The sequence below is a fragment of the Notechis scutatus genome, chromosome 6 (assembly GCF_049901735.1).
Source record: "Notechis scutatus isolate UNSWTSFEM ecotype Mainland chromosome 6, rNotScu1.2, whole genome shotgun sequence".
Taxonomy (NCBI): Eukaryota; Metazoa; Chordata; class Lepidosauria; order Squamata; family Elapidae; genus Notechis; species Notechis scutatus.
In genome coordinates, this window is record NC_142014.1 from 22,545,236 (window position 1) to 22,571,262 (window position 26,027).

Below are 26,027 nucleotides of genomic sequence, written 5' to 3' on the forward strand. Positions count from 1 at the left end.
ATGCTTCAAACTGCTGAAAGTGGTCCTCTTTCACCCCACAGGAATATCAGAGCCACGGTAGCACAGTGGTTAACCAATTAATGCAGTATTGCAAGCTACTTTTGCTGCCTGCCGGCTGCCTGCAGTTCAAATCCCACCAGGCTTAAGATTGACTCAGCCTTCCATCCTTCCGAGGTGGATAAAATGAGGACCCAGATTGTCGGGGACAATAGGCTGACTCTGTAAACCGCTTAGAGACGGCTGTAAAAAGCACCATTAAGCAGTATATAAGTCTATATACTGCTGTCTTCAAGATTGAATAGGGCATGGGAAAATACCTTTTTCTGAAGGAGTCTTTTGTGACAGATTATTCCCGTTTGGTGAGGGAGCCAGCCATATCCTCTGGTGGATGGAATGGGACAACAATGGCTTCCACCAGGGGTTTATTACAATTCACCACGGCCAACTCGCAATGACCAATTCACCACTGGGCAACTCACCGTGGGACAACTTGCTGCAGGACAATTTAACAATTCTGTTTAATTATTTAAAATATTTTTTTATTTTATTTTTGCCAATCACATTTCATTCTGTCCCTCCTTTTGCATCTTTTATTTAATGATTCTGTTCCACCATTTCTTTGATATTAGTGTGACTTTTGTTCCGCAGTGAGTTGTCCTGTGATAGGTTGGCCATGGCAAGTTGTCCCGCAGTGAGTTGACAGTGGCAAGTTGGCCGAGGCGAGTTGGCCATGGTGAGTTGGCCATGGTGAATTTCATAGATCCCAGGTGGAAGCCATTGTTTTAAGGTCATTGACTTAATACTAGCCCAGAAGCTATATGACCCCTTGAATCCTCAGGAGAGGGACATTACTCTTTAAGGTTACAATGGGATGAAAAGCCATTGTCTGTATATTGTCCATAGGGTAAGGAGAAGTACTTGTTGATGAACTGCAACTCATGGTGGTTTCACACTGAATGGGAGTTTCCTCATAATACAGATACTGATTTCAGGAGAGAAGGACTTTAGTCTTCTTCAGACCTGCTTGAATCTTACTGATTCCTGCTCCTCCCTCGCCCCATTTTAAGTACTTTGGGGATTACATGCAAAGAAGCCTTTAATGTCCCATTTAATTTGGCCCCTACATGCCAGCTAACTCATAGAGGTTGTAGCATGACCTCGCCTTCTGAATGTCGAAAACCATTAGTCATTGTTTTAGTTTTCAAAGACAGGCTGCTAAGTAGGCAGTTTTAGGATAATGCCTAATCAGGCACGAAGAGTTGCAACTTTGGCTTGAATATTTTCCCTGGTGGCTAAGTTCTCCTAGTTATAAGTCAAAAATAGTTGAATCATGCTATAGTTTTGGACCATGTATAAACCTGGTGGGCCCTACCCTATACTTGGCAGCAAGTCAAATGTTAGAAAATAAAAATATTTAAGTAGATCAGAATTATTTTGAACTGTTTGCTTATTATCCCAAATGGAAACAAAACTGGGAAAAAAATCCCTGTGAGTTTGAGGATATGCTAAATAATTGCTAATAAAAGTTGCTTACGTATTTTCTGTCTAAACAATGCTTTTATCCCCTATGGATTTTTTGTTTTTATTTTGCTGTATTTGCTTGTTGCTAAGCACTGAACTATCTGGAGGAAGAAAGTATATTGTTAAGTCTTGCTTTGCTTTAATTGTGACTGTAGAAAGCACTATGAAATCTCATGATAGGTTCCTTCATGTATTATCTTGTTGAGAGATGCCCGAGGCAGAATTCATCTCTTCCAGGTTACATACTTTGGTTCTTATAGATCCTTTACAGCAAACATCTGCTTTTCTTGGATACTGGATTCAGAATGGCAAATTGTAGCCTTCCACAAAATGTATTAATCTTAGCAATCCAGCCTAATAGATCTATTGAATTAAGAAATAATTCTGAAATTATTCATGAAATTGAATTTAGTATCTCTAAAGATTAATTAGTAGTAGTATCTAGAAAATACCAGGCCAAGAAGAAACTGAGGCAGCTTCTCTTTCCCAGGTGGAATAATCATGGCAACTTGATAGCTACTCTAGAACATGTCTTTTTAAAATCTTAAAATGTGTATCAATGAGTTTGTCATTGCTAGACACCAATGTAAAATGTGCCTTGGACATTTTTCATAAATTGGATTAATTTCCCTACAAATTCGTTATATGTTGGAAAAAAATTAACTCATTTGTTAACTTTCATTTTTATTAGACATTTTAAGAACAAAGATGAAAACTAATGTAAACTAATGCATAGTAAGGAAGAAAATAAAAAACAGAGCTAATAGTACAGTTCAAGAAGAAAAACAAAATTAGAAATGAAACAAAAAAGATACAAAGAAATAATGTCCAGACTTCTTTACTGCAATTATAAGAACAATTATATATTTACCTCTTTCTCTAAATTTTCATTATGACCCTCCTCTTTCCATATTCTATCCTATCGAATTATAAAAACCATAAATTAGAAATTCATTTTTTTCTGCTTTATGAAAAAAAGTCCATAAGAAGTTTCCAGTCACCAGAAAACATAGGTGTGGTATTTTAGCTCATCAGACAAATCAAATTGGCCATCTCACCAAGTTCTATCATCTTCATCAACCATTCATGCACCAAGTTCTGTCATCTTCAACCATGCACTCATGGAGGTATTGTGAAATCTTTCCATCTTTGTACATACAATAATCTTGCTGCACATATACAAAAACAAAGTTCCATTATTTTTCTCTCTCTCAACTGTTTGTCCATCAGTCCCAAGTGGAAGATTTCTTGTCTCAATATTTCTTGGAAAAATTATTGAAGATGTAGCCCATCAGTTCTTCATGATAGAGCATTGGGATGGTTGTGGTATTGGTATGAAAGTTGACTGTTCAGTTGTCAAAAGAGATATTTTGAGGAGTTAGATGGATTTAGATGCTAGATGGGTTTCTGTGAATTGTTTATGGAAACTGAAATCATGATTGCAATAGGATATAGGGTGTGTCCTTCTGGGAAATTGCCACTACTTGGGAGGTTGTAGTACCCATCTCTGAACTCTAGGAACTGCAATCTCAGCATGAGATGGAGCTCTTCTTAGACATAAGTCATCAGTACTGACCATTTGATCTACTGTTTTGTGGAGATTATTTTAACTTTCCTTATCTTTACATAGTTTAAATAAATTACAGCACATTAATTTTAATGTTTTTTGAAGACAGAAATCCAGTTCTCCTCAGAAGACTGAGTAGTGGTTCAAAGTATATGAGAAGTTAATTCTTTAAAGTTGTCCGGACAATATCATTGTCTATCCAAAACAGCTATTTGGATGGTGGTGAAGTCCCATTCATTCATTATCAATAGTCAATTCCCTTGAAATTCAAGTAGCATCGTCAGAGACATGATTTTTTTTTCCAGAAGAAAATGATCCTATGTTGATTTCTTCTTTTCTCCACTCATGATTTTCACATTGTTTTTGGATTTCCCAAATCTGTTATTCAGATGGCAAAAGTCCTAATGATATTAAGGCAATTACAGTCGTGTTTAGGTGGGCTCTGGGCCAAACTGATGTCATAGATAGAAACTTTAGTTTTAGAATCAGACACATCATGACTTATGATTGAAACTTACTGGTTTCTTTGGGAAAATCAGTCATTCTCCACCAATTCAGCTTTACAGAATTGATGTGACAATAAGTTTGGGGAAAATGTAGAATTAAAAATGAGTATGAATATTGCATGGAAAAGCCAATCTGGTAGATATCTGGGAATTTGAATTCAGTAGTGGAAGGCTGCTTATCATTAAAACCTTCATCCAAAAAATAAAAATAAAACATTGATGATATAAGATAGGAGAAAAATCAATCTTTGCCATGAGTCTCCTTTGATTTAGCAGTCTTGCAAATCTAATACGCGATGATGTTCTATTTAGGGAGATAGTTTAGGTGGGTGATGCGGTCTTTAGAAATCAATAGGGTAATGATAGGGTGCTTTGAATCTGTGGGCCCTGGGTTTCTCTTGTGTGGAAAGCAAAAGACCTCTGGGAGGGTTAATGCTGAAAGTCACATCAGAACCATTGCTCTCCCAGCAGACGTCAGGGGAAAGGAGCCTCCATCCATAAATTTTCAGCAGATTTGCAGGATGTGGTGATTTCTGATAATAGACTTTTTGCCACAAACCACAGTTCCATCTTTTATAAGCCAAAGTGCCTATAGCACTGGCACTGAGATCTGCGTTAAAGAATACATGAGCCTTCTTCCTCTCAATTTACCAGAAAAACCAGATGGAAATTTGCACCTTGCTTTGAGAGAAACCTATAGCCAACTTTTTAAAAAATTAACTCCAGCTGTATTCCTCCCTTTTAACTAGGTGGAGTTATTTGGGGGGTTCAGGCTTGTCCATGTGATAGGAAAAGACTGCTTGGGCTAATTTATCAGTAGCTGACTTGCATTTCAATATTCCAAAGAAGTTTCTATTGCGATACTTACTGTAATTTTTAAAAACCTGAGTAAGGATATATTCCTCAACATCTTGAATTTTTCAGTAATCTAATTTCCAGAAATAAGACCTTAATTCAGTATCTTGGATGGACGTGGCAAATTGGAGATGGGCAGGTTCATGATATGTCCTCCTATCCTTTTCCTTTCCTCAGAATCACCTTCTCCCCTGAACACACCATTCTTACTTGTGGAGAGTTTCTGAATGCTAGGGTTGTGCATGCTGGCCAACAACATGATGGTGTTCAGGCCTGTCCCAGTTTTGAACATTGTAGTAGCTGTCTTCTTTTGATGGCAGCAAGGATTAGGGAGGAGTCTGAAGGTAGTACTCTTAGATGGTCAACAAGCAAGAGGGCTTTAAAAAGGTAAAGGCTCCCCTCGCACATATGTGCTAGTGGTTTCCAGCTCTAGGGGGCGGTGCTCATCTCCATTACAAAGCCGAAGAAGAGCCAGCGCTGTCTGAAGACGTCTCCGTGGTCATGTGGCTGGCATGACTAAACACCGAAGGCACACAGAACGCTGTTACTTTCCCACCAAAGGGATCCCTATTTTTCTACTTGCATTTTTTACCTGCTTTCGAACTGCTAGGTTGGCAGAAGCTGGGACAAGTAACGGGAGCTCACTCCACTACACAACGCTAGGGATTCGAACTGCTGACCTTTCTGATCGACAAGCTCAGCGTCTTAGCCACTGAGCCACCACGTCCCTAAGAGAGCTTTGGTGAGGGGGAAATTTTGGAATGATTTACTTTTTTAGGTGTGCCTTTAACTCTCCTTATTTCTTTGGTGTCCTGTCTAAAATTATGCTACCAAAGTTGAGGGATAGTTAACTGCTACCTTGTCTAATACACAAAGGTAGCTAACCTTGCTACTAGCACATGATTTAGCAATTTTTCAAGGATGGTGGGGGGGCATGTATATGCATTATATAAATACACAGATGTGGATATGCAGAGCTCCATGTAGGAGATGACCAGGCTGAGCCCGAGGGAGGGGTCAAATACACCATCAGTCTTGAGTCCTTTCAGATCTAAGTCCAGCTCACCTTGAATTCCATTGACTCTTACCTACTGCCAATTTGTCTGTTTGTGCTGTTTGTACGGGTTGCCCTTGACTTGGCAAGAGTTCATTTGGTGACCGAAGTTACAACAGCACTGAAAAAAGCTATTCATGACCGTTTTTTCACACTTCTGACCATTGTAGCATCTCCATGGTCACGTGATCAAAATCCAGATGCTTGGCAACTAACTCGCTTTTATGACTGTTTCAGCGTCCTGGGGTCATGTGATTCCCCTCTTGCAACCTTCTGACAAGCAAAGTCAACGGGGAAGCCAAATCTGCTTAACAGCCGTGTTACTAACCTTAACAAGTACGGTGATTCACTGAACAACTGTGGCAAGGAAGGTCGTAAAATGGGGCAAAAAATCTCTCGCTCAGCAACGTACATTTTGGGCTCAGTTGTGGTCATAACTCGAGGACTACCTGTGGTTCAGATTCTTGCAGAGAGCATTAAATAAACCTATGTTCATTTGAACTGCCTGATTTCCTGTGCTTGATAATCCAGGTGCCATGCACTGTAGGCACCATGGCACCTAGTTCTTGAAAAGATTGCTCGCTTCTGCTTTATGTACAGCTTTTTTCTATAAGATCTGTGGACTTTACATCCTTTGGCTGCTGTGGGCGCTTTAAATGTCCAGCAGGGGTGATCTGAGGGCATATTGTCATCCTCAGAACCTTTTCAACTCAACTGATTTGCTCGCAGAGGTGGGTATTCAGCAGGTTCTGACCATTTCTGGAGAACCGGTAGCGGAAATTTTGAGTAGTTCGGAGAACCAGCAAATACCGCCTCTGACTGGCCTTGCCCCTATCTATTCTCTGCCTCCCATTGAGTCCCAGCTTGATAATCCAGCAGATCGGCTAGAATCCCACCACTGCTTTGTTCCCTCTTAGTTTAACATTGTTCTTGACCATTCCAGTCTCTCCTTAAAAGCGTTTCCACCTCTATAAATGAAACTAACTTCTCCATCCCATAATACTGGTGAAGAGGGGGAGGGTAGAAAAATTCTGAAGCCAAGCACTAGTCTCTGGCATTAGACTACCAATGAATTTATGCAGAGGTGACTCTGGAATGGTGAGTCCAGTGCTTAATCAGTTGACTTCTTGATGGGAAAAAAAAACTGTGATAATCCGAATCAAAAAGTATTATATGGGAGGGAAGAGACATATCTAGTCATTTTGGTTTTTTAGCTCTAGTTTGCTCAGCTATAACTTAGCAGTGAAGAACATGAAGTAGCCCATGGCTTTCCTTTTTGAAATAAAGCCGATATTACTTGCAGAGCAGAATGCTTCCATTGGAAGTATATCCAACATTTGCAGTACTCATTTTTCCATTGTTGCTGAACTTGCTGCCAAAAATTGACTAATTTCTCATGTAGGCTTTCTGGAATGAAAACTGTCAGAATCAGTAATTACGTTGTCACAGCAAGAGCTTTTATGCTGAGCGTTAGCATGTCTGGACATACCCAAACATTTAAAACCAATATGTGACTATTCTTTACTTTTTGGGGGGAGAAGGAGGAGAGTGACTATAGCTCTTGAAATGTGATGTAATTGTACTCAGTTGCAAATTAAGTTTTAGTTGCAACAAAGATCGTTTTGGTTCCAGGAACATTGTTAGACCGGAACTCAATCATTTACACAACAAAGAATAATTAACATGTTATGATTAATGCAAAATCCATTATATAAAATGGGTAATATATTTCCATTCTTATAGTTAATAATATAATTAAAAATTAAGTTTTGAAAGAAGTTGTAGTCAGATTGTTATTCAAGAAATGCAACTTTGAAAAGACTGTATCCGTACCTTGAGGGCAATATGTGCTGTGATGTTGTGAAATGAATTAATTAATCTGAAAGACAACAAGAAAAGCATTGAAATATATTGAAATATATTTCCTCTGGGGATGCTCATGCAGTTGCTTTACTGAATCTATAATACAATGTTTCTTCAACCTTGGCAAATTCACATTGTGTGGATTTCATCTCCCAGAATTCTGGTAGGGAATGACAATACCCCTAACTCTGACAAGGGGCTGATGACAATATCCCTAACTCCAAATCCCGTCACCACTGTTCCAAGTCAAAAACCACATCTACTATGTGACCCTCTCACTGTGAGTGGGGCCTTCAGTCATCTGGACCAGGGCCATTCTAGACTTGAACATCCAGACTGTCCCTAACTTTGGACCCAGGAAAGCAGGACCATAGGCCTGGGGAATTCTACTGCCAAACCAGCCACAGAGTCAGCAGTTCAGGCAGGGAAGCTGCTACGTACGAAGCGTGGAATGGAAGGGATTGGAATGGAATGGAGTGGGGAAGAGGAAGAATGGAATGGAATGGAATAAAACAGAACAGAATACTTTTATTTGGCCAAGTGTGATTAGAAACACTCTCAAAGAAAAAAAAAAAGGCAGGTACGCAAGTAACAATTCCATCTGTTTCTTTATAGCCCTACCTCACAAATACGGTTTACATCCATTTACTTGGGGAAAGTGCCCTTATGGACACTGAAGCCACAGTCTTCTAGATCAGGGGTCCCCAACCACCGGGCCGCGGACTGGTACCGGTCCGCGGAACAAGTCCTACCGGGCCGCTGGTTGCTGGGCGCCGCCATCTTTTTGATGAAAAAGTGCTTCCGGTGAGCTTTTCCGGGTAGAAAGCTCACTGGAAGCACTTTTCATCAAAAGATGGCGGCGCCTGCTTCGGTGAGCTTTTCCGGTAGAAAGCCATTTCTACCCGGAAAAGCTCACAAAGCTGAGCGCCACCATCTTTTTGATGAAAAGTGCTTCCGGTGAGGTCACCGGAAGCACTTTTTCATCCAAAAAAGATGGCGGCACCCAGCTGATGCCGGTACCGGGCCGCGGCGCCCAGCTGATGCCGGTACCGGGCCGCGGCATACAAAAGGTTGGGGATCACTGTTCTAGATGACAATTCCATGTTGATCCTCCCCTCTCCGAAGTCTCAGCTGATGCCATACTCCAAGCCCAGGGGGACTCCCATCTCAGTGCCCAACCAGATTACATATACCATACTCTCATCCGCTGTTACAGACTGGCATAGTAGCATTCTTCATCAGTGGTCAAAACTCGGAGCCTTTGAAGCTCCAATGATCAGGTCATTGAGCATAGGTAATTAGAATGCGCCACTAATACCAAACACTGGGCCACCTTCCTCCGAAATGCTGTATTTGTTAATTCTAGCCGAGGCAATGAACACCGTAGGTTGCAACCTCAGTTTTTAAGTATTGACTAAAGTCTTTCAGGCCACGCCCAAACCAAGCAAATGGCATTATGGTATAGCTCATGGCGTGAAACTTGGCTATGTGATCGAATACCTAGACCACATTGCATTTTAGAGAATCAGTGTTTGCTTTAAGAAACTTCAGCATGATTCCACCCTTCGTCTAGAGAAGCTCTGTTGAGAAAGCTGCCCCATTGGGTGGTAGATGGTGTTGGGGCAAGACATCAGTCCATCTTGATAATAGCCATTCTGTAGTACTCCTCTTCTTGGTTTCTTTAGGAACAGCACTTAGACTTATATACTGCTTCATAGTGATTTACATCCCTCTCTAAGCAGTTTACAGCATCAGCATATTGCCCCCGAAATCTGGGTCCTCATTTTTCTGACCTCGGAAAGATGAAAGGCTGAGTCATCCTTGAGCCAGTCAAGATCGAACTGCTGACAGTCGGCAGAATTAGACTGCAAGACTTCATTCTAACCACTGTTCCACCAGGGCTCTTAGGAAGGCCCTTAAGATTGCTTTATTCTGACAGGCCTTTGATCTACAATATGGTTGTTGGACACCGCTGTTTATTTTATGATTGCATCCATGATTATGTTATGTTTTTCTTTTGTAGTTTTGGCTGCTGCATATTGTCCAGTATCTGAATGAATACAAACATATACATATTGTAAATAAATTAAAATGGTATTAAACGTGCCTTTTTTTTCCACCCAGGTGTATGAGTTCAATGGCATTCCATTGATCCTGGATAACTGCAGCATTGATGACAATAATCCTTGTATCCTTTTTATTAGCATCATAATTTTAAACTAAATATGTGTCCTTTGATGGGGCTCAGATTTGGATATCAGTTCTTTGGGAATAACACAGAATTGTTCTGGTGCCTTGAAAAGTGTTGTAAAATTCCATTCTCAAGAAAGATCAGTTAAAAGGCGTGGGAGGAGGAAGTTATGTATGTTATTGCCTTATTTGTAAAAGTAATAAAGGTGGGACACAAACCAATAGAATATTTTGATCTTCCCTTGATCCTTTTGCTTTTCATAATCGACAGTAACTCAAGACTACTCCATTTGCTATTGGTGTTAAAGCTGCTTTGTAATGTAGTGAGTTGTACTATTTCTTTCATAATTTTTTCCATCTTTAGTTTTTTTAACAAGAAGTAACAATACATGTTTAATACAAGCTATTAAATTTTCATTTTGCTTTTTTTATTCTGGGTTATAATTTCTTTACAGTAAAAGAAGATGCTGAAAATGGCAAGAGGTAAGATTTCACACAGTTTCTTGCAAGTATCATCAAGAAAAGTTAAAAATAAATTGTAGTTCCTTTCTCCCTCCCTATAATCTACTTGACTGAGTTTGGAATCTCTTAGGCTAAGGTGGCCTTACTCTTTTGATGGGTAACAATCAAAGAGAGAAACTATATCTTTTTGGACAGCTTTTAAAGAAAAGAGTTTGGTTGTAGCTCATTATATCTTGTTCTCTAACTTGCTTGAATATCCCAGATTCACTGTTGTCACATTAAATTAGGATTAGTAATCATACCTAACCAAACTTGGTCATTGTAGTTCATCCTGAATTTTTTTGCATCAGCTAACATCTTGATCAGTCACCTGAACCAAACAAATAGGTTAGCCTGCATACTTTATTACATTTGACTAGTGAAATATATATTTAATATAAACATCTGGTATTCTTTGATTTTAAAAAAAGAAAGATTTTTGTTGATCAAAGTAAGAGGGCTTGAATGGAAAGCGCCACAGGAACATATGTGTTTTCTGAAGTGTTTGCGATAAATGTGTGAAGTCTCCAGAAGAGACAAGGAAAGATAAATCCTAACAGCTAATGAGCATGTGGTCCTTTGGATCTTAGGTGATCTAATTCCTGAGAACTGTGGAGAAGCTATGCTTCTGGATCCTGATTTCATACCTCTTGGGCTGAAGGAACCTTAGCATGCCCTGAAACAACCAGAGTACTCGGGGTGCGGAGTCCTTAGTGAATACCACTAAGGAAGATTTACCTCTAAGCTTCATGTCTTCTTATTAAATGAGAACCAACTGGTGCCTTCTCGAACCCAGTGGCGGATGAAGGCTCACTGGTGCTCTAAGCACTGACAAATCTTGGTGCCCCCCTACTTTGTACATACTGTACAAACGGAGCCATATTCTCAACATTGTGGTGCCCCCTTTGGGCCTGGTGCCTTAAGCACGTGCTTAGTCTGCTTAATGGTTAATACATCACTGCTCGAACCACTTTTATTTTGATGTTGGCTTGAAAGCATTTTGTGTTTAAAAAAAAAGTAAACATTCTAATGCAAGATAATTCATTTTAATTTTGCTGGATTCAACTTTTATCCCGAAAATGGAAAAATGAAGTGTGTATGGGGTAAGATTAAACTGCACTAGGTCTGGAATAAGGTCCGTTTAGCCTCATGCAAGGTTGTCCATTAGAAGGCATTTCAATGTCATTGGGCCATTAAGTCATTCGTGTGGTGATTTCATGGTGCATATGACATCATACCTCCTTTGAACACATATTCTGTTCCCCTACTTGCCAACGAAGATCCCATCTTCCACTGATCTTTCCACCCAAGCAGCCTTGAGCCATTTATTGCCCCCAAACATGATCTGGGGATTTAGAGCTTATTCTTTTAACAACTGTTTTATATTCCCTTGACAGTAAGATTGGGAGGAATGGCATCTTAGATATGAAGGAAGGGAGCGATAGCTAGCAGGCAGCCATGAATAACCTCCATGAATTTGCCTAATCCTCTTTTGAAGCTCTCTCAGTTGGTGGTCATCCCTCCATTGTTTGATGATGTGTTAATTATGGACTTTTCTCTCTGCTCAGCGATTCAGCTTCTCTTGAGTTAGAGAAAGGGGCAGAATTTGCCTCCCTGATCTTCCAGATCTGCCTGCAGGGTTTTTAACATCCAAGGCAAAAGGGTTAGTGAGGCAGGGTTAACCTTGGTTTGTCTGCATAAGACCCGTGTTGGGTTGTTTTTCTTGAATAATAGAATAGAATTAGAATAGAATTCTTCATTGGCCAAGTGTGATTGGACACACAAGGAATTTGTCTTTGGTGCATATGCTCTCCGTGTACATAAGAAAAAATAAAATACATTCATTAAGAATCATAACATACAACACTTAGTGATAGTCTTAGGTTACTAATAAGCACTCAAATCATACATAGGTTACTAATACACAATCAAAACATAATATGAAAACAATTAAAACAATATAAATTGTAAAGATACAAGCAACATGGTCATAGTCATAAGTGGAAAAGATACCCTGTTTCTCCAACAATACGGCCTCCCCCAATAGGAAGTCCCAGCATGTTTTATAGGCATGAAATGAAATTAAGCCCCCCCCCCAAATTAAGGCCTATGTTAAAACGTGCGAAATGGGGGGGAATGGTGGGGGGGGGGGGCTTGCCGTTAGGAAGTACTTTTGTTGCACACCCGGATATGGTGCTGCCTGCATTGACCCCGATACTAAGTGCCTCACCAACGCCGAGGTCAACATCCAAGCCGTCGCCACCCGCCCACCCAAATATGCAGGGGGGGGAATTAAGTCACCCCTGAAAAGACGGCCTAGCCATTTTTGGGGGGCTCAAAAAAAAAAAAAGACCCGGCCTTATTATATGAGAAACATGGTAGGTAATAGGAAGGATGAGAAGAATAATAGTAATACAGTCTTACTAAGTAATTTGACAGTGTTGTGGAAGTTGTTTAGCAGAGTGATGGCATTCGGGGGAAAACTGTCCTTGCGTCTAGTTGTTCTGGTGTGCAGTGATGGCAAACCTATGGCACACGTGCCACAGGTGGCATGCAGAGCCATTTATGCTGGCACACGAGCCACAGGCAGACTTACCTCACTGCGCATGTGCGTGCCTCACAGCTGATTTTGGGCCGGTTTGAGGCCTTTTTCAGCCTCCCAGAGGCTTGAGGAAGGCTTCTGCAGGTTTTGCAGGCTGAAAACTGACCCCGTTTCATCACTTCCTGTTTTTCCGAAAATACCGGAAGTGATGAAAGCCTGCAGAAGCCTAACTGGAAGGCCGAAAAAGGCTTCAAACCGGCTGAAAATCACTGTGAGGCACGGTGCAGTTAAGGGGTTGGTGGGGTTGGTGGGTGGATGGATGGGGATTGCACGCGCATGCATAGGGGGCGTGGGGGAGGGGCGCACATTGCCTTCTGGGTGCTGGCATGCAAGCGCGAGCGTGCAAGCGTGCACACAATATTTGTCACAGGAGCTGAAAAAGGTTAGCCACCACTGCCCTATAGCGTCATTTCGAGGGTAGAAGTTGAAACAATTTATGTCTGGGATGTACTATTATTTCATCCATGTTGACCACATGGTTTCGTCATTGATCCTGGAGAACCATGGAAGCATGGAGCCCATTAAAAAGCTAATGGGCTGTAAGTACATTCTTCTCTGCTTTTATACTGTAATTATAGTTTTTAGTAATATTTAATTCATTGATGGGTAAATGACACTGTTTCATTTCAATCATGTACTGTACTTTGTCCAGAGTCACATGCAGGTGAATTGGACAGCTATATAAATTCAATCAACCAATAAGAATCTGTGTAAAAGTGCAGAGGGAAGTACTTAGTTGCACTAGACCAGGGGTGTCAAACTCAAAGCCCACAGGGCGGATTTGGCCCATAGGATGCTTAAATCAGGCCCGTGGGACTGCCTTGGAAACAGCAAAGGACCGGCCTGTGAAAACAGAGCTCCGATTTCAGCCGCGACAGCCTCCTGCAGCCCTCTGCCAGCAAAAACCGGGCAAAACAAACTGAAAACAAAACAAAAGGAGAAATGTTTCCCCTTTTGCATTTGAGCATGCAAGAGGGAACAGTAAAGGAGAAAGGGAAAGAGGAAAGACCAAGTAAACGATGGGAAGATGGGAAGAGAGCAAGGAAGGAAAAATAAGGAAAGAGGGGAAGGAAGAAGAAAGGAGAATGAAGAGGGAAGGAAGGAAGGAAAGGGGGTGGGAGGGAGGGAGGAAGATTATAATTAGAGTGAGGGAGAGTTTGAGGGAAGTCCTGCCTTAACACTTGGCCACCACAGGTGCCCCCAACACAAGTGGCATTGAGCTGGCCACGCCCACCCTGGCTCCCTGAGGTCAAATACAACCCTGATGCAGCCCTCAATGAAATCAGTTTTGACACCCCTACACTAGACAGTAGCTGTTCCTCTTCTCCAGTTTTTTCTTTCCAACTCATAAGACCTTTATCCTATTCCAAATAGCATTTTTTAAGGATTGGTAACTTAAACTGACACATATGCATTAAAACGTTGAGATAGACATTTTTACATAAAGTCAGTTTCTGTCCAATTTATGTGCCTTGTAACAAAACCTTTCCTTACAATCCGATAATTTCCTTCCTCGATTCCTCCTTCTGAAAAAAGAAAATCTGTTCTGCATTAGCTGGGAAAAAGAAGATCCCCTTACTGTAGAGTAGTCACCCACCATCTCTGGAACTACTTCGGAATAAGTGGATTCAGGATTTCAGCCAGGATGATCTTCCATAACTGCCTTCAGTGTTTGCACACATGGTTTTGTGTTAGTTGGTAGCAGACAATTCTGATGATAGACAGTTTAATGCCTGGCTGATGAAAGGAAGTGGCTTTTGACCTGTAGTGAAAGCTTCTGTGTTGTGTTAACATCAGTTGGCAAACTGTCCCGCAACTGAAATATTGGGAATACTTAAAGAGGAGAAATGGGATTGTCTTCTCTCAGTGATCAGGCTGCTGGCTACCTAGAAGGAAGCAAAATTGATAGCATTTGCGTAAGGAAAACCTGTGGTTTCCCTTCTGCGTTGGTTATCGGAGATCTGCACACCGACAGTTTTTCCTTGGATAGAATGCTGAAAATGTATTTTAAAAGCTAATTTTTGCAGATCTCCATTTGAAGAGCGTTTTCCATCATTTTATTCCATCTGCCAGTCATCTTGGAGGTAGAAGCAAAATACTTTTGACCTCATGGCAGTGTTTAGTATAATTGTGGTTTATGAAACCTCAGGTTAAATCTAAGAGAAATCTAGTTGCTGCAGAGTGTACAACAATGGCAGATTATTTTGTGTTACGCCAGGAAAGACTTCCTTGGGGAAAGCAATCCGTTTTTTCATAGACAGTTACAGTGCAGCTACGTGTGGGGAAATCCATCTGGGCCAAAGAAAAGGAAAACACGAATGTGTTATATTTTAAAGGTGTGAATGCCTTTTGCGGTCTTTCTGTTGAGTACAGCGCAGAGGTGGGTATTCAGCCGGTTGTGACCAGTTCTGGAGAACTGATAGCGGAAATTTTGAGTAGTTCGGAGAACTGGCAAATACTGACTGGCCCCGCCCCCATCTATTCTTTGCCTCCTGAGTCCCAGCTGATTGGCTGGGTCTTCTTTTGTTGGCCTGCACAGGAGCTGGAAAGCAGGTTAGTGGGCTGGGGAGGGAATGGGGATTTTGCAGTAACCTTCCCCTGCCACGCCCACCAAGCTACGCCTACCAAGCCACAGCCACAGAACCAGTAGTAAAAATTTTTGAATCCCACCACTGGTACAGTGGAATAATTTCAAAACAACAACCAGGTGCTGTTGTTGGAAATCAGACACACCATCATAGCAAAAGATGGTACAGTATGTTACCCATTTCTGGGATCAGAATATTCAAAATAGATTTTAATAAAAAAGGCAAAATTAAAATGTCATCTACAGGAAATGAAAGTAACTCGTCTGTACCAAAATACGCTGAACAAGTGGAAACTGTTGTAATACTACCATTTAGATCCCAAACCTGCCTGGCAGAGTTTGTCTGTCGCAAAATATACAGATAGTATTTCACAAATTCCCCTAGTCTGGTCCCAAAAAGATAACAGCGTGGAGAACAGCCAAGTTAGTCGAATGCTAGAAGGGGTTAAACTGTGAGGCTGTCTGTCTCAATTGAAATAATGTTTCAGTTGCTGAGTCATTTGTCTTTTTACCAGTTAATTAATAAAATGAATAAAAATTTAAAATGCAATGTAAGTTTAATCATAAAGTATAGGATTTCAGGGCAGCCCTTTATTGGCGAAATGGTCATGCCATTTGAGATAATGAATAGGTGCTGACATTTCCAGTTCATTGTCTCGGGCAGAATCACCCAGAAGCCATTTTACCAACCATTTTGCTGTATTCATGGTCACGATGTTACTATGACAGCATTTTTCAAAATACAGGGACTGCATTTTTATTTTTTGAATAGTTAAAAAGAGTTGCAGTTTAAATAATTAAAAGGCTACCGGGGCCCTATTAGTATGATTTATCTCATGTTTTCTCTATGACATCTGAATGGGAGAGATTTTGGATGGGGAATGGTGCTGAATGCAGTGAGGGGTTGGGTAAGGGTTAAGCACTGGAGCTGAATTGAGATACGATTGCCACTGAAGGGGTTTGGGGAATCAGGGAGTGGGATCCATTCTGGAAAGAACTGCATCCCCCAAATGAGTTGTCTGTGGTTAGCTGAAGTTGACATGACTGTAGTTTTTCTTTCCAAGGTAGGAGAAAGACTAGTAATCTGAAATCTGGATTACAGTATTGTAATATACTATTTAAGCAGCTGCCATGGGATTAATTCAGAACCAAACCCAGTGCAGAATATAGCAACTAAGATGCCAATTGTGGTGTCCCACCACCTAGAATTATGATACATATCTATGATAAAAGATCTGCAGTGGGTTGCCAGGGTTTGTTCCTAAACTAGGATGTATTATTAACAAGTCTCCTTCCATAGATAATACATATACAAGACCCCAGGCTCTATTACCACCAGTACAAATCTAGCTCTGTTATGACTTATTGTTGCCTGCCTGATGTACCTTCTCAGCCATCAAGGTACACATACCATAGATCAGTGGTGGGTAATCTTTTTGGGTTCTTGTGCCCAAAATTGTGCATGCGCTTGTGCGCACTCGCATACCAGTACCCAGAAGTCAATGCACAGTCCCTCCCCCTCTGCCGCTCCCTTACCTGCACTGTACCTCCCAGCTGATTTTCAGCCGGTTTGAGGCTTTTTTCGGCCTCCCAGGCTTGAGGAAAGCCTCTGCAGCCTGAAAAATAGGCCCATTTCATCACTTCCGGTAATACAGGAAGTGACTAGACGGGCCTATTTTTCAGGTTGCAGAGGCTTTCCTCAAGCCTGGGAGGCCGAAAAAGGCCTCAAACCAGCCGAAAATCAGCTGGGAGGCACGCGCATGCGCAGTGAGGTAAGTTTGCCTGTGGCTCATATGCTGGCACAAATGGCTCTGTGTGGCACGTGTGCCAATAGGTTCACCATCATGGCCATAGATACTCCTTGAAAAGCTAGTTTTTGCATTGTCATTAATATTTCCCCTTAATATATATGGGTTTTTAAAATAGCTTAGGATTCTTGTTGTAAATGGCTTTGTTATCATATAAATGAGACGCATTTGTTCTGTTTCACTGCAGTTTTCACTGATCACAGCTTTAACGGGATAAAGCAACCAAAACTGGGAAGTCCTGAATATTGTATAAGAGGTACAAAAAATAATCTCTCCCAATACACTCCCAATATCTACTTCTGGGGTTGCAGTTGTTCCTTATCCTTGGAAAAGATATAAGAAAACACAGCAAGAGTTAAGAGTCAAGTTAAGAGAACTTAACTTGAGATTCTAATAACTTATTGACCTTGGAAGAATTCATTTCTTTGTTAGCTGGAAAATGAAGACAGCATTTCTTTTTCGGTGGACGAGGCATGAATTTATGGCATTTGATTGGTGGTCCTTTGTGTAGAACCAAATTATCTTCAGATTAAAAACAAATGCCCCCTTGACAGATTTAGTCGCTGAGACTTCCTTAGTGGCAGCTCCCAGTATTGCCAGTCTCTGCTTTGGAAAAGATATGTGACTGGCTATGCTTTGTTTGGAAAGGACTTTTTAAATGAAGCATTTTATATTCTTTTTTTTTTTAATTGTTTGGCTTATTTTTACACAATTAGTAGTGCGAGATCTTTGGATAAAGGGTGTTTATTCCATTTCTTTATTCCTGTTCCTTTCTATCCAAACCACCCTACATGAATAGTATATTGAAGGCACTGCGGCTACATCATGCATAAAAAAATAATAATTTAGAATTTGAAAAAACATTTAAAAACATTTAAAAGAGCAGATTTACATTCACGTTGAGGTCCTTTCTGAAAATGGAGAAAGAATAAAATGCACTTCTAAGAGGGATATGTATTAGAAGGTAGATACATCTGTTATTCTGCCAAGTAGTCATTTCTGAAGCAGCATCCACAGGATAATAATGCTAATTAAACCCAGGGGGGTGTATAAGTATTAAACAATGCAAAAATAAAATAAAAATTAAAATCCAAAGAGCAGTTGTAATCGGCACACTTCCTTCACAATTCTGCAGTTATTTCCCCCCAAATAATCTGTATTACAGAAGATGCTGTTGTATTCTTTTGCCTTTTATTAAACCATCTTGGACTGTTAATGTTTATTTTGGCAGTATTGAAATGCATAAAACTCTCATTTAATATTATGACAGTCATTTAAAACAGTTTTGTCCTAACCCATCTACCTGTTCGTGCAACTATTTAACATGTAACAAGGAATAGTTCTGATGCTTTCCCACAAATTTTGAAAACATGTTTTTGAAATCTGGGTTTAGGTAAAAGTTGTCGTACAGAAAGAGGAGCACAGTTGGAGTTGTGTGTATCTGGGAAGTGTGAACAGAAGGTGCACATAGGATCTTGCCGGATCTAGAGATAGCCATGTTGCATTAGCTGGCATTTCAATGCCATTTTACATCATCATATTTTTAAGTGTTGCATTTCAGATGGTTAAGCAATAATAGTTGAAGGGTATTTTCTTTACTGAAAAATGTAGCAATGTGCAGAATTTTTGGTAGTGGAACCTATCTGGGCACAGTCCTCCAGAATATTAAAGAGGGACTGGTTGAAATAAAAATAGCTTTTAAAACTGAATATCATAGGCATGGAATGTTTGGCTTTATATTGTCCAAGAGTGTGATTTTTCTTCCCTATTTTTAAACGCAAAGGATTTTCAGTTACATATAAATTATAGGTTTCGATTAAAAATGTCACTTGAAAATATGGGCAGCTGCTGTGGCAAGATTGTATGTGCACCATTTTTTTTTAGTTTTAAGCTAGCATTATAGGCTTGACTTTCCTTTTAAAAGCTGCAAATTTTACAAATTTGACAGAGCTTCAAAGAAACCCCTTCATATCTAAAGTTGCCTTCATCTAAGAGATGTAAAACAATTGTTTAGAATGATCACTATGAATCTTTCTTTCCAAGTATTCGGTTAACCTCAAATTATTATTAACATCACTCTTTCCAAATTTAAATTTCCTTTCTTGGCTGTATCAGAAATGAGTGGCTTCTCAAACTTCGAAGTGACAAATTGTTAAAGGCTCCAAAAAAAAAAAAAAAAAAAAGAATCCTAAAGTGAACCAAAGACACAAACCTAGATTATCCTTATAGATGGTGTGCCCTTGTTGAAAGCCACATGCAGTTTCTGTGTGAGCAATCGGAGTTTTTTTGGGGTAATGTGAGAGAAGCAAGTCTGTAGGCAGTATTATCTTGCAACTATTTCTCCAGGAAATAGGGGATGCGGTGGCTCAGTGGCTAAGACACTGAGCTTGTCGATCAGAAAGGTCGGCAGTTCGAATCCCTAGCACCGTGTAACAGTGAGCTCCCATTACTTGTCCCAGCTTCTGCCAACCTAGCAGTTCGAAAGCAGGTTAAAAATGCAAGTAGAAAAATAGGGACCTCTTTGGTGGGAAGGTAACAGTGTTCCGTGCGCCTTCGGCGTTTAGTCATGCTGGCCACATGACTATGGAGACGTCTTCGTACAGTTCTGGCTCTTCGACTTTGTAATGGAGATGAGCACCGCCCCCTAGAGATGGAAACAACTAGTACGTATGCGCGAGGGGAACCTTTACCTTTTTATTTCTCCAGGTCTGGCATATTTTTTAGTGCTCCAGGCTGGAGAAATCTCACCACCCTACCATCCCAGGGTGCAAGGATCATTTGTCTTCCTTCCTCTCCTGTATTATGGAGACCTGTTGACCCCAAAGGAAACTTAGCAAATGCACTGCTCATCATAAAAGCATGCAAACCCTACTGAATCAGGCCACATGTTTCTCTACCCACATCAACACCAAGAAGCACCAGTTCAATTGGAGCAACACAGAAATCAGCCACGCTACCACCCGCCATGCTCATGAGTACATCAAAGCCTGGCCCTCCACAAGCAATTCCACCAACAGACACATTGACTACCAACCCAAATCAGTCAGAATCCAAATCAACCACATCGCCAAGCAGAGACAGCACCGATCCTCAACCAACCCATGCAACCCCCTCCCACCAGCAGATCATCTCGCAATGACCCTGACCTCATGTAATCTCCTTATCCCAAGACCCATCCCAAGAACCTCACTTGACACACCCACAGCTGAAGCCCTTATAAACACAAGAACACCGACACTGACGTCCCCCTTTACTCCACTGAAAATGTTGCCTAGCATGGTAACAAAACCAACCCACAAGCTCAGAGAATGAACCTTCATCCTCTTTTTAGCCTTGTGTCCTGTTCCACCAGGACCTATAAAGAGGATAGAAGGACCATTGTAGAAGCAGATTGCCCCGAGCCTGGAAAAAGAAGACGACATTGGTAGATTTGAGCTACTAGTCTCTTTTAAAGCTGCTGCCACCTCTGTGGCTATCAAGATGTCTGATGGTACCAAAACCCCAAAGTAGGTTTGAGCAGAAGCAGAACCACTAGATGTATTAGTTCTAAATCTTGGCTGAGCCTGAACTCTTAATTCATGGGAAAAGGAGACCAATTTTCCTTAAACCTCCCTATAACTTTCCTCTCTTGTGCCCTTTTTTCTGAGTTAAATAGGTTTTACAAAGGAGGCCTTATAATGTGATCATTTGGGATCCATTTTTTGTTTTGTCCAGGATTGGACACGTTGTTCTGAGTGAGGCCACTTGTATAAAAATATGAAAGTGTTTGCCATTTTATTTTTCATCTCTCTTGTAATAATCCCTGCATTGTGCCTTTTCTGGAATTGCTTTGCCTCACTTAGTAATGATTTCTTTTCCCCAAGTTTTGAGTTGGCCAGATATGTGGGTGCTGAAAATTTCCTAGACTACGTATTTTATGTAAGGAAAATATTTCCTACAATCCCAAGAAACAATTTTTAAAAATACCAAAATGTTTTTTTCTGAATGATAAAATTTTTTTAATATTTTTATAAAGTAGCTAAAGAGACATAAATAGGCTATTATTTAAATTAGTCAATTTCAAGATAATAAGTATTACATTTCATTCTGCAGTATTATTAAGATTGTAGCTTAAGCCAGGGACATGAAATTAGGCAAAGCTTTTGGGGTTTGGGAAGAAACTACAGAGTCGGGTGGGGTATTCCAGACATGCCCTCTATTGCTGATCAGGGGGGGGGGGGGGGGGGGGGGGGTGGGGGGGGGGGGTTGGGGGGGGGGGGTTGTGGGGGGGGGGGGGGGAAAGGGGGGGGGGGGGGGGAGAAGGGGGGGAGAAAAGAAAAGGGGGGGGGGGGAGAGGGGGGGGGAGAAGGGGGGAGGGGGAATTGGAAAATTTAGGGTTGGGTTTGGAGGGGGGGGGGGGGGGGGGGGGGGGGGGGGGGTTTTTGGGGGGGGGATTTTTGTTTTTATTTTTTTTGGGGTGTGGGGGGGGGGGGGGGGTTGGGGGTGGGGGGGTGGGTGGGGGTTGGGGGGGGGGTTTTGGGGGGGTGGGGTTGGTTTTGGGGGGGATTGGGGGGGGGGGGGGGGGGGGGGAAAAGAAAGGTGAGGGATTGGGGGGGGGTTTGGGGAGTTTGGGTTTTGTTTTGGGGTTGGGGGGTTGTTTGTTGTTTTTGGGGTGGGGGGGGGGGGTTGGGGGGTGGTTGTTTGTGGGAGGTGATTTTTAAATGAAGGAGTTTAATAATTTGCAGAGACCATCCAGTATTTTGGGGGAGCAAAAAAGGAATGGTCAGCTTATCATACCATTAACCAGGTTCATCGTAATGCTGCATTGTGTTCCTGTTTTTGAAGGAATCCAAAGCAAATAGGTCAAATTGGAGCTACAGTCATGACTATGTTTTATTTTCTTTTGTTGCATTTGGCAAACAAATAGGCTCCTGTTTGTTGTAACTATGGAAACATCAGAAGCACCCTTTCAAATGCTGCATATACAATAAAGGGCTTAAAGTGTTGGTTGGATTATAGACTTCAGAATATGTCCAATCTTCTATCTATCTTTTGAAAAAGAACAAGAGGATAATGTGAATATTAACCGAGGGCTTCGTTTAATCTCCTGTGACATTTGTGTCTTATGTGCCATCCAGAGATCCCTGGCTAATGGCTAATGGATTAAGGAAAATCATGCATATTCATGGCATTGAATTGGAAAGTTGCACAAGAAAAAGAAAGAAAGCTATAAATCCACAACAACACCAAAACCCTTTTTTTTAAAGAATCTTGGCAAATTTCCTTGGAGTAGGTTAGGAGACTAAAATGAACAGATAAGCTATTCCCTATGTTTTCTATTGTTAGCATCTATATTATTTCACAATATTACTTAGTGCCCTTGAATTAGGATTTTGGGCCTTACAAATATTTAGAGGGTTTTTCTTCTTAATTATAGGATTAGTTTACGCAGGGGATTATTTTAGTTTATGCTGTATGATGGCAAAATGTGGCATTTTGCAATTTCTGGCTAAATGGTGGTGCTTTTGGTGATTGTTATGAAGAAGGACCAATTCATGTATAACTAAAGCTGATTTATAATCCAATTTTAAGTGTAATTGAAATAATATGCTCCTTATTATGATGCTCATTATATTCATTTTAAAGTAGGATATAAACCCACACTGAAGCAGTAAGAGCCTGTATTAGATGTTATTTATGTATTATTTCTTGTTTAATAATCCTTAAGTTTTATAAGTAGAAATTCAATGTGCAATAAATCACCTGTTTGATGTATACCTTATTATCTCAGCTAATGGTCTCTCATTTTAAAAGGTGACAATTGTAACTATTGTAACTATTGTCAATAGTTTTTGAAAAGGTCCTAATAAAAGATCATTCTGAAAGCTGTACTCAAGCCAATGAAATAATGCCATTGTATGGCCATAGGATTAGGATTGAACTCTATGGGAGTCTAGAAGAGAATATTTGTAGCTCAGGGTTGAACTGGAGATCCTTGGTACACTCTGAGCTTGGTTGTTTTCATACAGACGTTTCATTACCCAGCTAGGTAACATCATCAGTGCTAGGTAATGAAATTTTTACACACACACACACAAAAAAAAGCCAAGCTCAGAGAGTACCAAGAAACCCAAATTGGGCTCTTTTTCCCATCTTGGATTTCAGTGATGGCTATTTCTTTAAAATCTATCTCATCATCAAATCTTTATTACGTTCATGGACCAGCACAAAGAAATTTATTTAAAAACTTTTCCTCTTTGAATTGCTAAATAATCCACAGACCAATTCTTAAATTATATTAGACACAATCACTGAAATGCAATTGACTTTCTGTCAAGTGATTTCTTACCCATTCTATGTTTTACTATGTGCTACATCAGATTGGCATTGTTTTCTTAATGTTTTTAAGGTGACCTGCATTCTGGATTTGTTGAAAGAAATTGTGTTCATCTCTCATGACCAAATCAAAGGCCCTTGTGCCACTTAAAAAAATCTATCTAAAAAAATTACATAAATTGCTCAATATTAAAGGTTTTTAAGGTGCTAAAAACTATTTCTCTTTGTCTGGAAACAAGTTATTTATAGTTCTCTGGTGCTCTGCTCTTGGAATACAGGGAACAAACCCTATAAATAAATAGTCTTGTCCGTTCAAAGATCCAACTTTGTACTAACTTGGACTTGTCAGATTTACAAGCAGTGTTAATCGTCTGTGTTCTCCAAAATGTCTATAGGTTTTATCCTAATTTTAGTTGGCATTCTTGCCCCACCCAGACTCAGACAGCCTTGCTTGCCTAAATCTCCCTGTAGGCAAATGGCCACATGAAGAAAATATGAGTGAATTATGCATAGCTTTCTCCTAGATGTGAAGCTACACGTAGCAAATAATTGGTGCCCTACAGGCACTCTGCTTTGTGAGTCAGAATTCCTTCTTCTGTAGGTGCATTGAGAGCAATTATATTTTTGTGACATAACATTTTGCTTGCAGCGTTTCCGTAAGTAGTTTTAATGGATATGCTCAGAAAATAGTTTCTATCGATGATAATGGAAATGATTAAACCTCTGTCTAATGTTTGCCTTCAACTTTGCTCGAAGGAGACCACCATGAAAGGATTCTTCAAGGCTATCTAACTTCTTAGCATCCCGAGCAATATGTCTTGATAATTTAAAAAAAATGAAACCCCAGATTTTACATATTTTATTTTACAGAAATATGTTTCAAGCTATAGCTGAGCATTCATACAAAGTACAACCAGTGAAATAAACAGAGGCACAGAATCCAAATCACGTGAAGTATTACTACTGCTCTAAATATCCTTAGTAAGGCCACACCTGGAATACTGTGTCCAGTTTTGGTCACCACGTTACCAAAAAGACGTTGAGACTTTGGAAAAAGTGCAGAGAAGAGCAACTAAGATGATTAAGGGCCTGGAGACCAAAACATACGAAGAACGGTTGCAGGAACTGGGTATGTCTAGTCTAATGAAGACTAGGGGTGACATGATAGCAGTCTTCCAATATTTGAGGGGCTGCCCCAAAGAAGAGGGGGGTCAACCTATTTTCCAAAGCACCAGAAAGCAAGGCAAGAAACAGTGGATGGAAACTAATCAAAGAGAGAAGCAACCTCGAACTAAGGAGAAACTTACTAACAGTGAGAACAATTAACCAGTAGAAGAAATCACCTTCAAAAATTGTGGGTGCTTCATCACTGGAGGTTTTTAAGAAAAGACTGGACAGCGCCCTGTCTGAAAAGTCATAGGGTCTCTTGCTTGAACAGGGGTTGGACTAGAAGACCTTCAAGGTTCCTTCCAGCTCTATTCTGATTGAAATGATGCAGAGTAAGAGGGAAAAGCCATTAAAATTGAAGGGGAAAAAAACATTTATCTACATCTGGGTTTATTGTTCTGCAGCTGTGATCTTGCAGATATTTAAAGTAAATCGTGTTTAAGTACAGTGGTGTTTACATTTCTGTTGACATATATAGGTTTGTGCTGTAAATCTCATTTCTGTGGTTAAACCCATTTTAGGCTCTGGAGTATTAGCATAAACTTTGACATCCTTCTAGTAGCTTGTTCTTAAATTGATCCTTTAAAGATGTGGACAGATTTCTGTTTCCTAACAGTTTATTTTATGGCTACATATATATAAATATATATGATATTGATCTTAATTCTGCAATGCACCTTTTCAGAGCTGGCTTGCATGTGTTCAGCTCAGCCTCTAATCCTAACCTTCTGGGGTTTTTTCCCAACACAAAGAAATGAGCTTTCTAAAAACTAGTTGAAATAAATTATACTACTTGCTTAATTGGTGCGTGTATGTTATCCTTTTCCCCATATTTAGACTTTAACTTACACCAAAATGAACTTGCAGAAATTCCTTGACATTGTTGAACAGTTATAAACCAGTGGGCGGTTTATGCCATTCGCAACCTAACAGAAGAGAACAAGAGGAACCAGGAGTTCATTGCCCGGACGGAACAGCAAGGCCCTGCAGATAATCCAGTTCTTGAGAGCCTCGAGCTGAAAATCGAGTCGAGAGATCAGAAGCTGATTTTAAAATCTGTGAAACGGGTGCCAGATCCATAAGTTGCTACCTGCAAAAGACTTTTCTCCCTGCCCGCAAAGGAAATATATATTTGTTCTAGACATGAGATCAATAAAAGATCAAATGAACTTATTAAGTAGTGTTTTGGAACTGTTTTTTTTAAATAAGTCAAAGGGAATCCATTGGTGTTATGGGAGTCTTGGAGTCAAGACAAGAAACATGGAAATTGTAGTTAGTTTCTGAAACAATTATTTGCAACTATAGGTTTTACAGCTTCCATCACTCACTTTTCTATAGTCAAGTGAGATTCTACTGGCAACACAATACAATTTGTGATTGATGTGGTGCTTGCAACTCCATAACCACTCTCTTCTTTCCCTTCCTTTCCCCTCTTCCCTCTTCTAAAATTAATCCTACATTGGTGAAGAGTCACTGTGCTTCTGATGAAGG

The 26,027-nt window shown here is 40.4% G+C and overlaps 1 protein-coding gene across 2 annotated transcripts in view; it reads left to right on the forward strand.

The window, feature by feature from the left end:
* Positions 1-25,709, forward strand: part of ATXN10 (ataxin 10) — a 62,277-nt gene extending 36,568 nt beyond the window's left edge. Inside the window, exons 10-11 of one of the 2 annotated variants that reach the window (XM_087969519.1) lie at positions 9,491-9,554; positions 25,404-25,709. In XM_087969519.1, coding sequence (XP_087825645.1) covers positions 9,491-9,554; positions 25,404-25,405 — 66 coding nt within the window. In that variant the 3' untranslated portion in view covers positions 25,406-25,709. The remainder of the gene's footprint in view (positions 1-9,490; positions 9,555-25,403) is intronic. The other variant, XM_026679254.2, reaches the window with a different exon arrangement.
* The last annotated feature ends 318 nt before the right edge of the window (positions 25,710-26,027 follow it).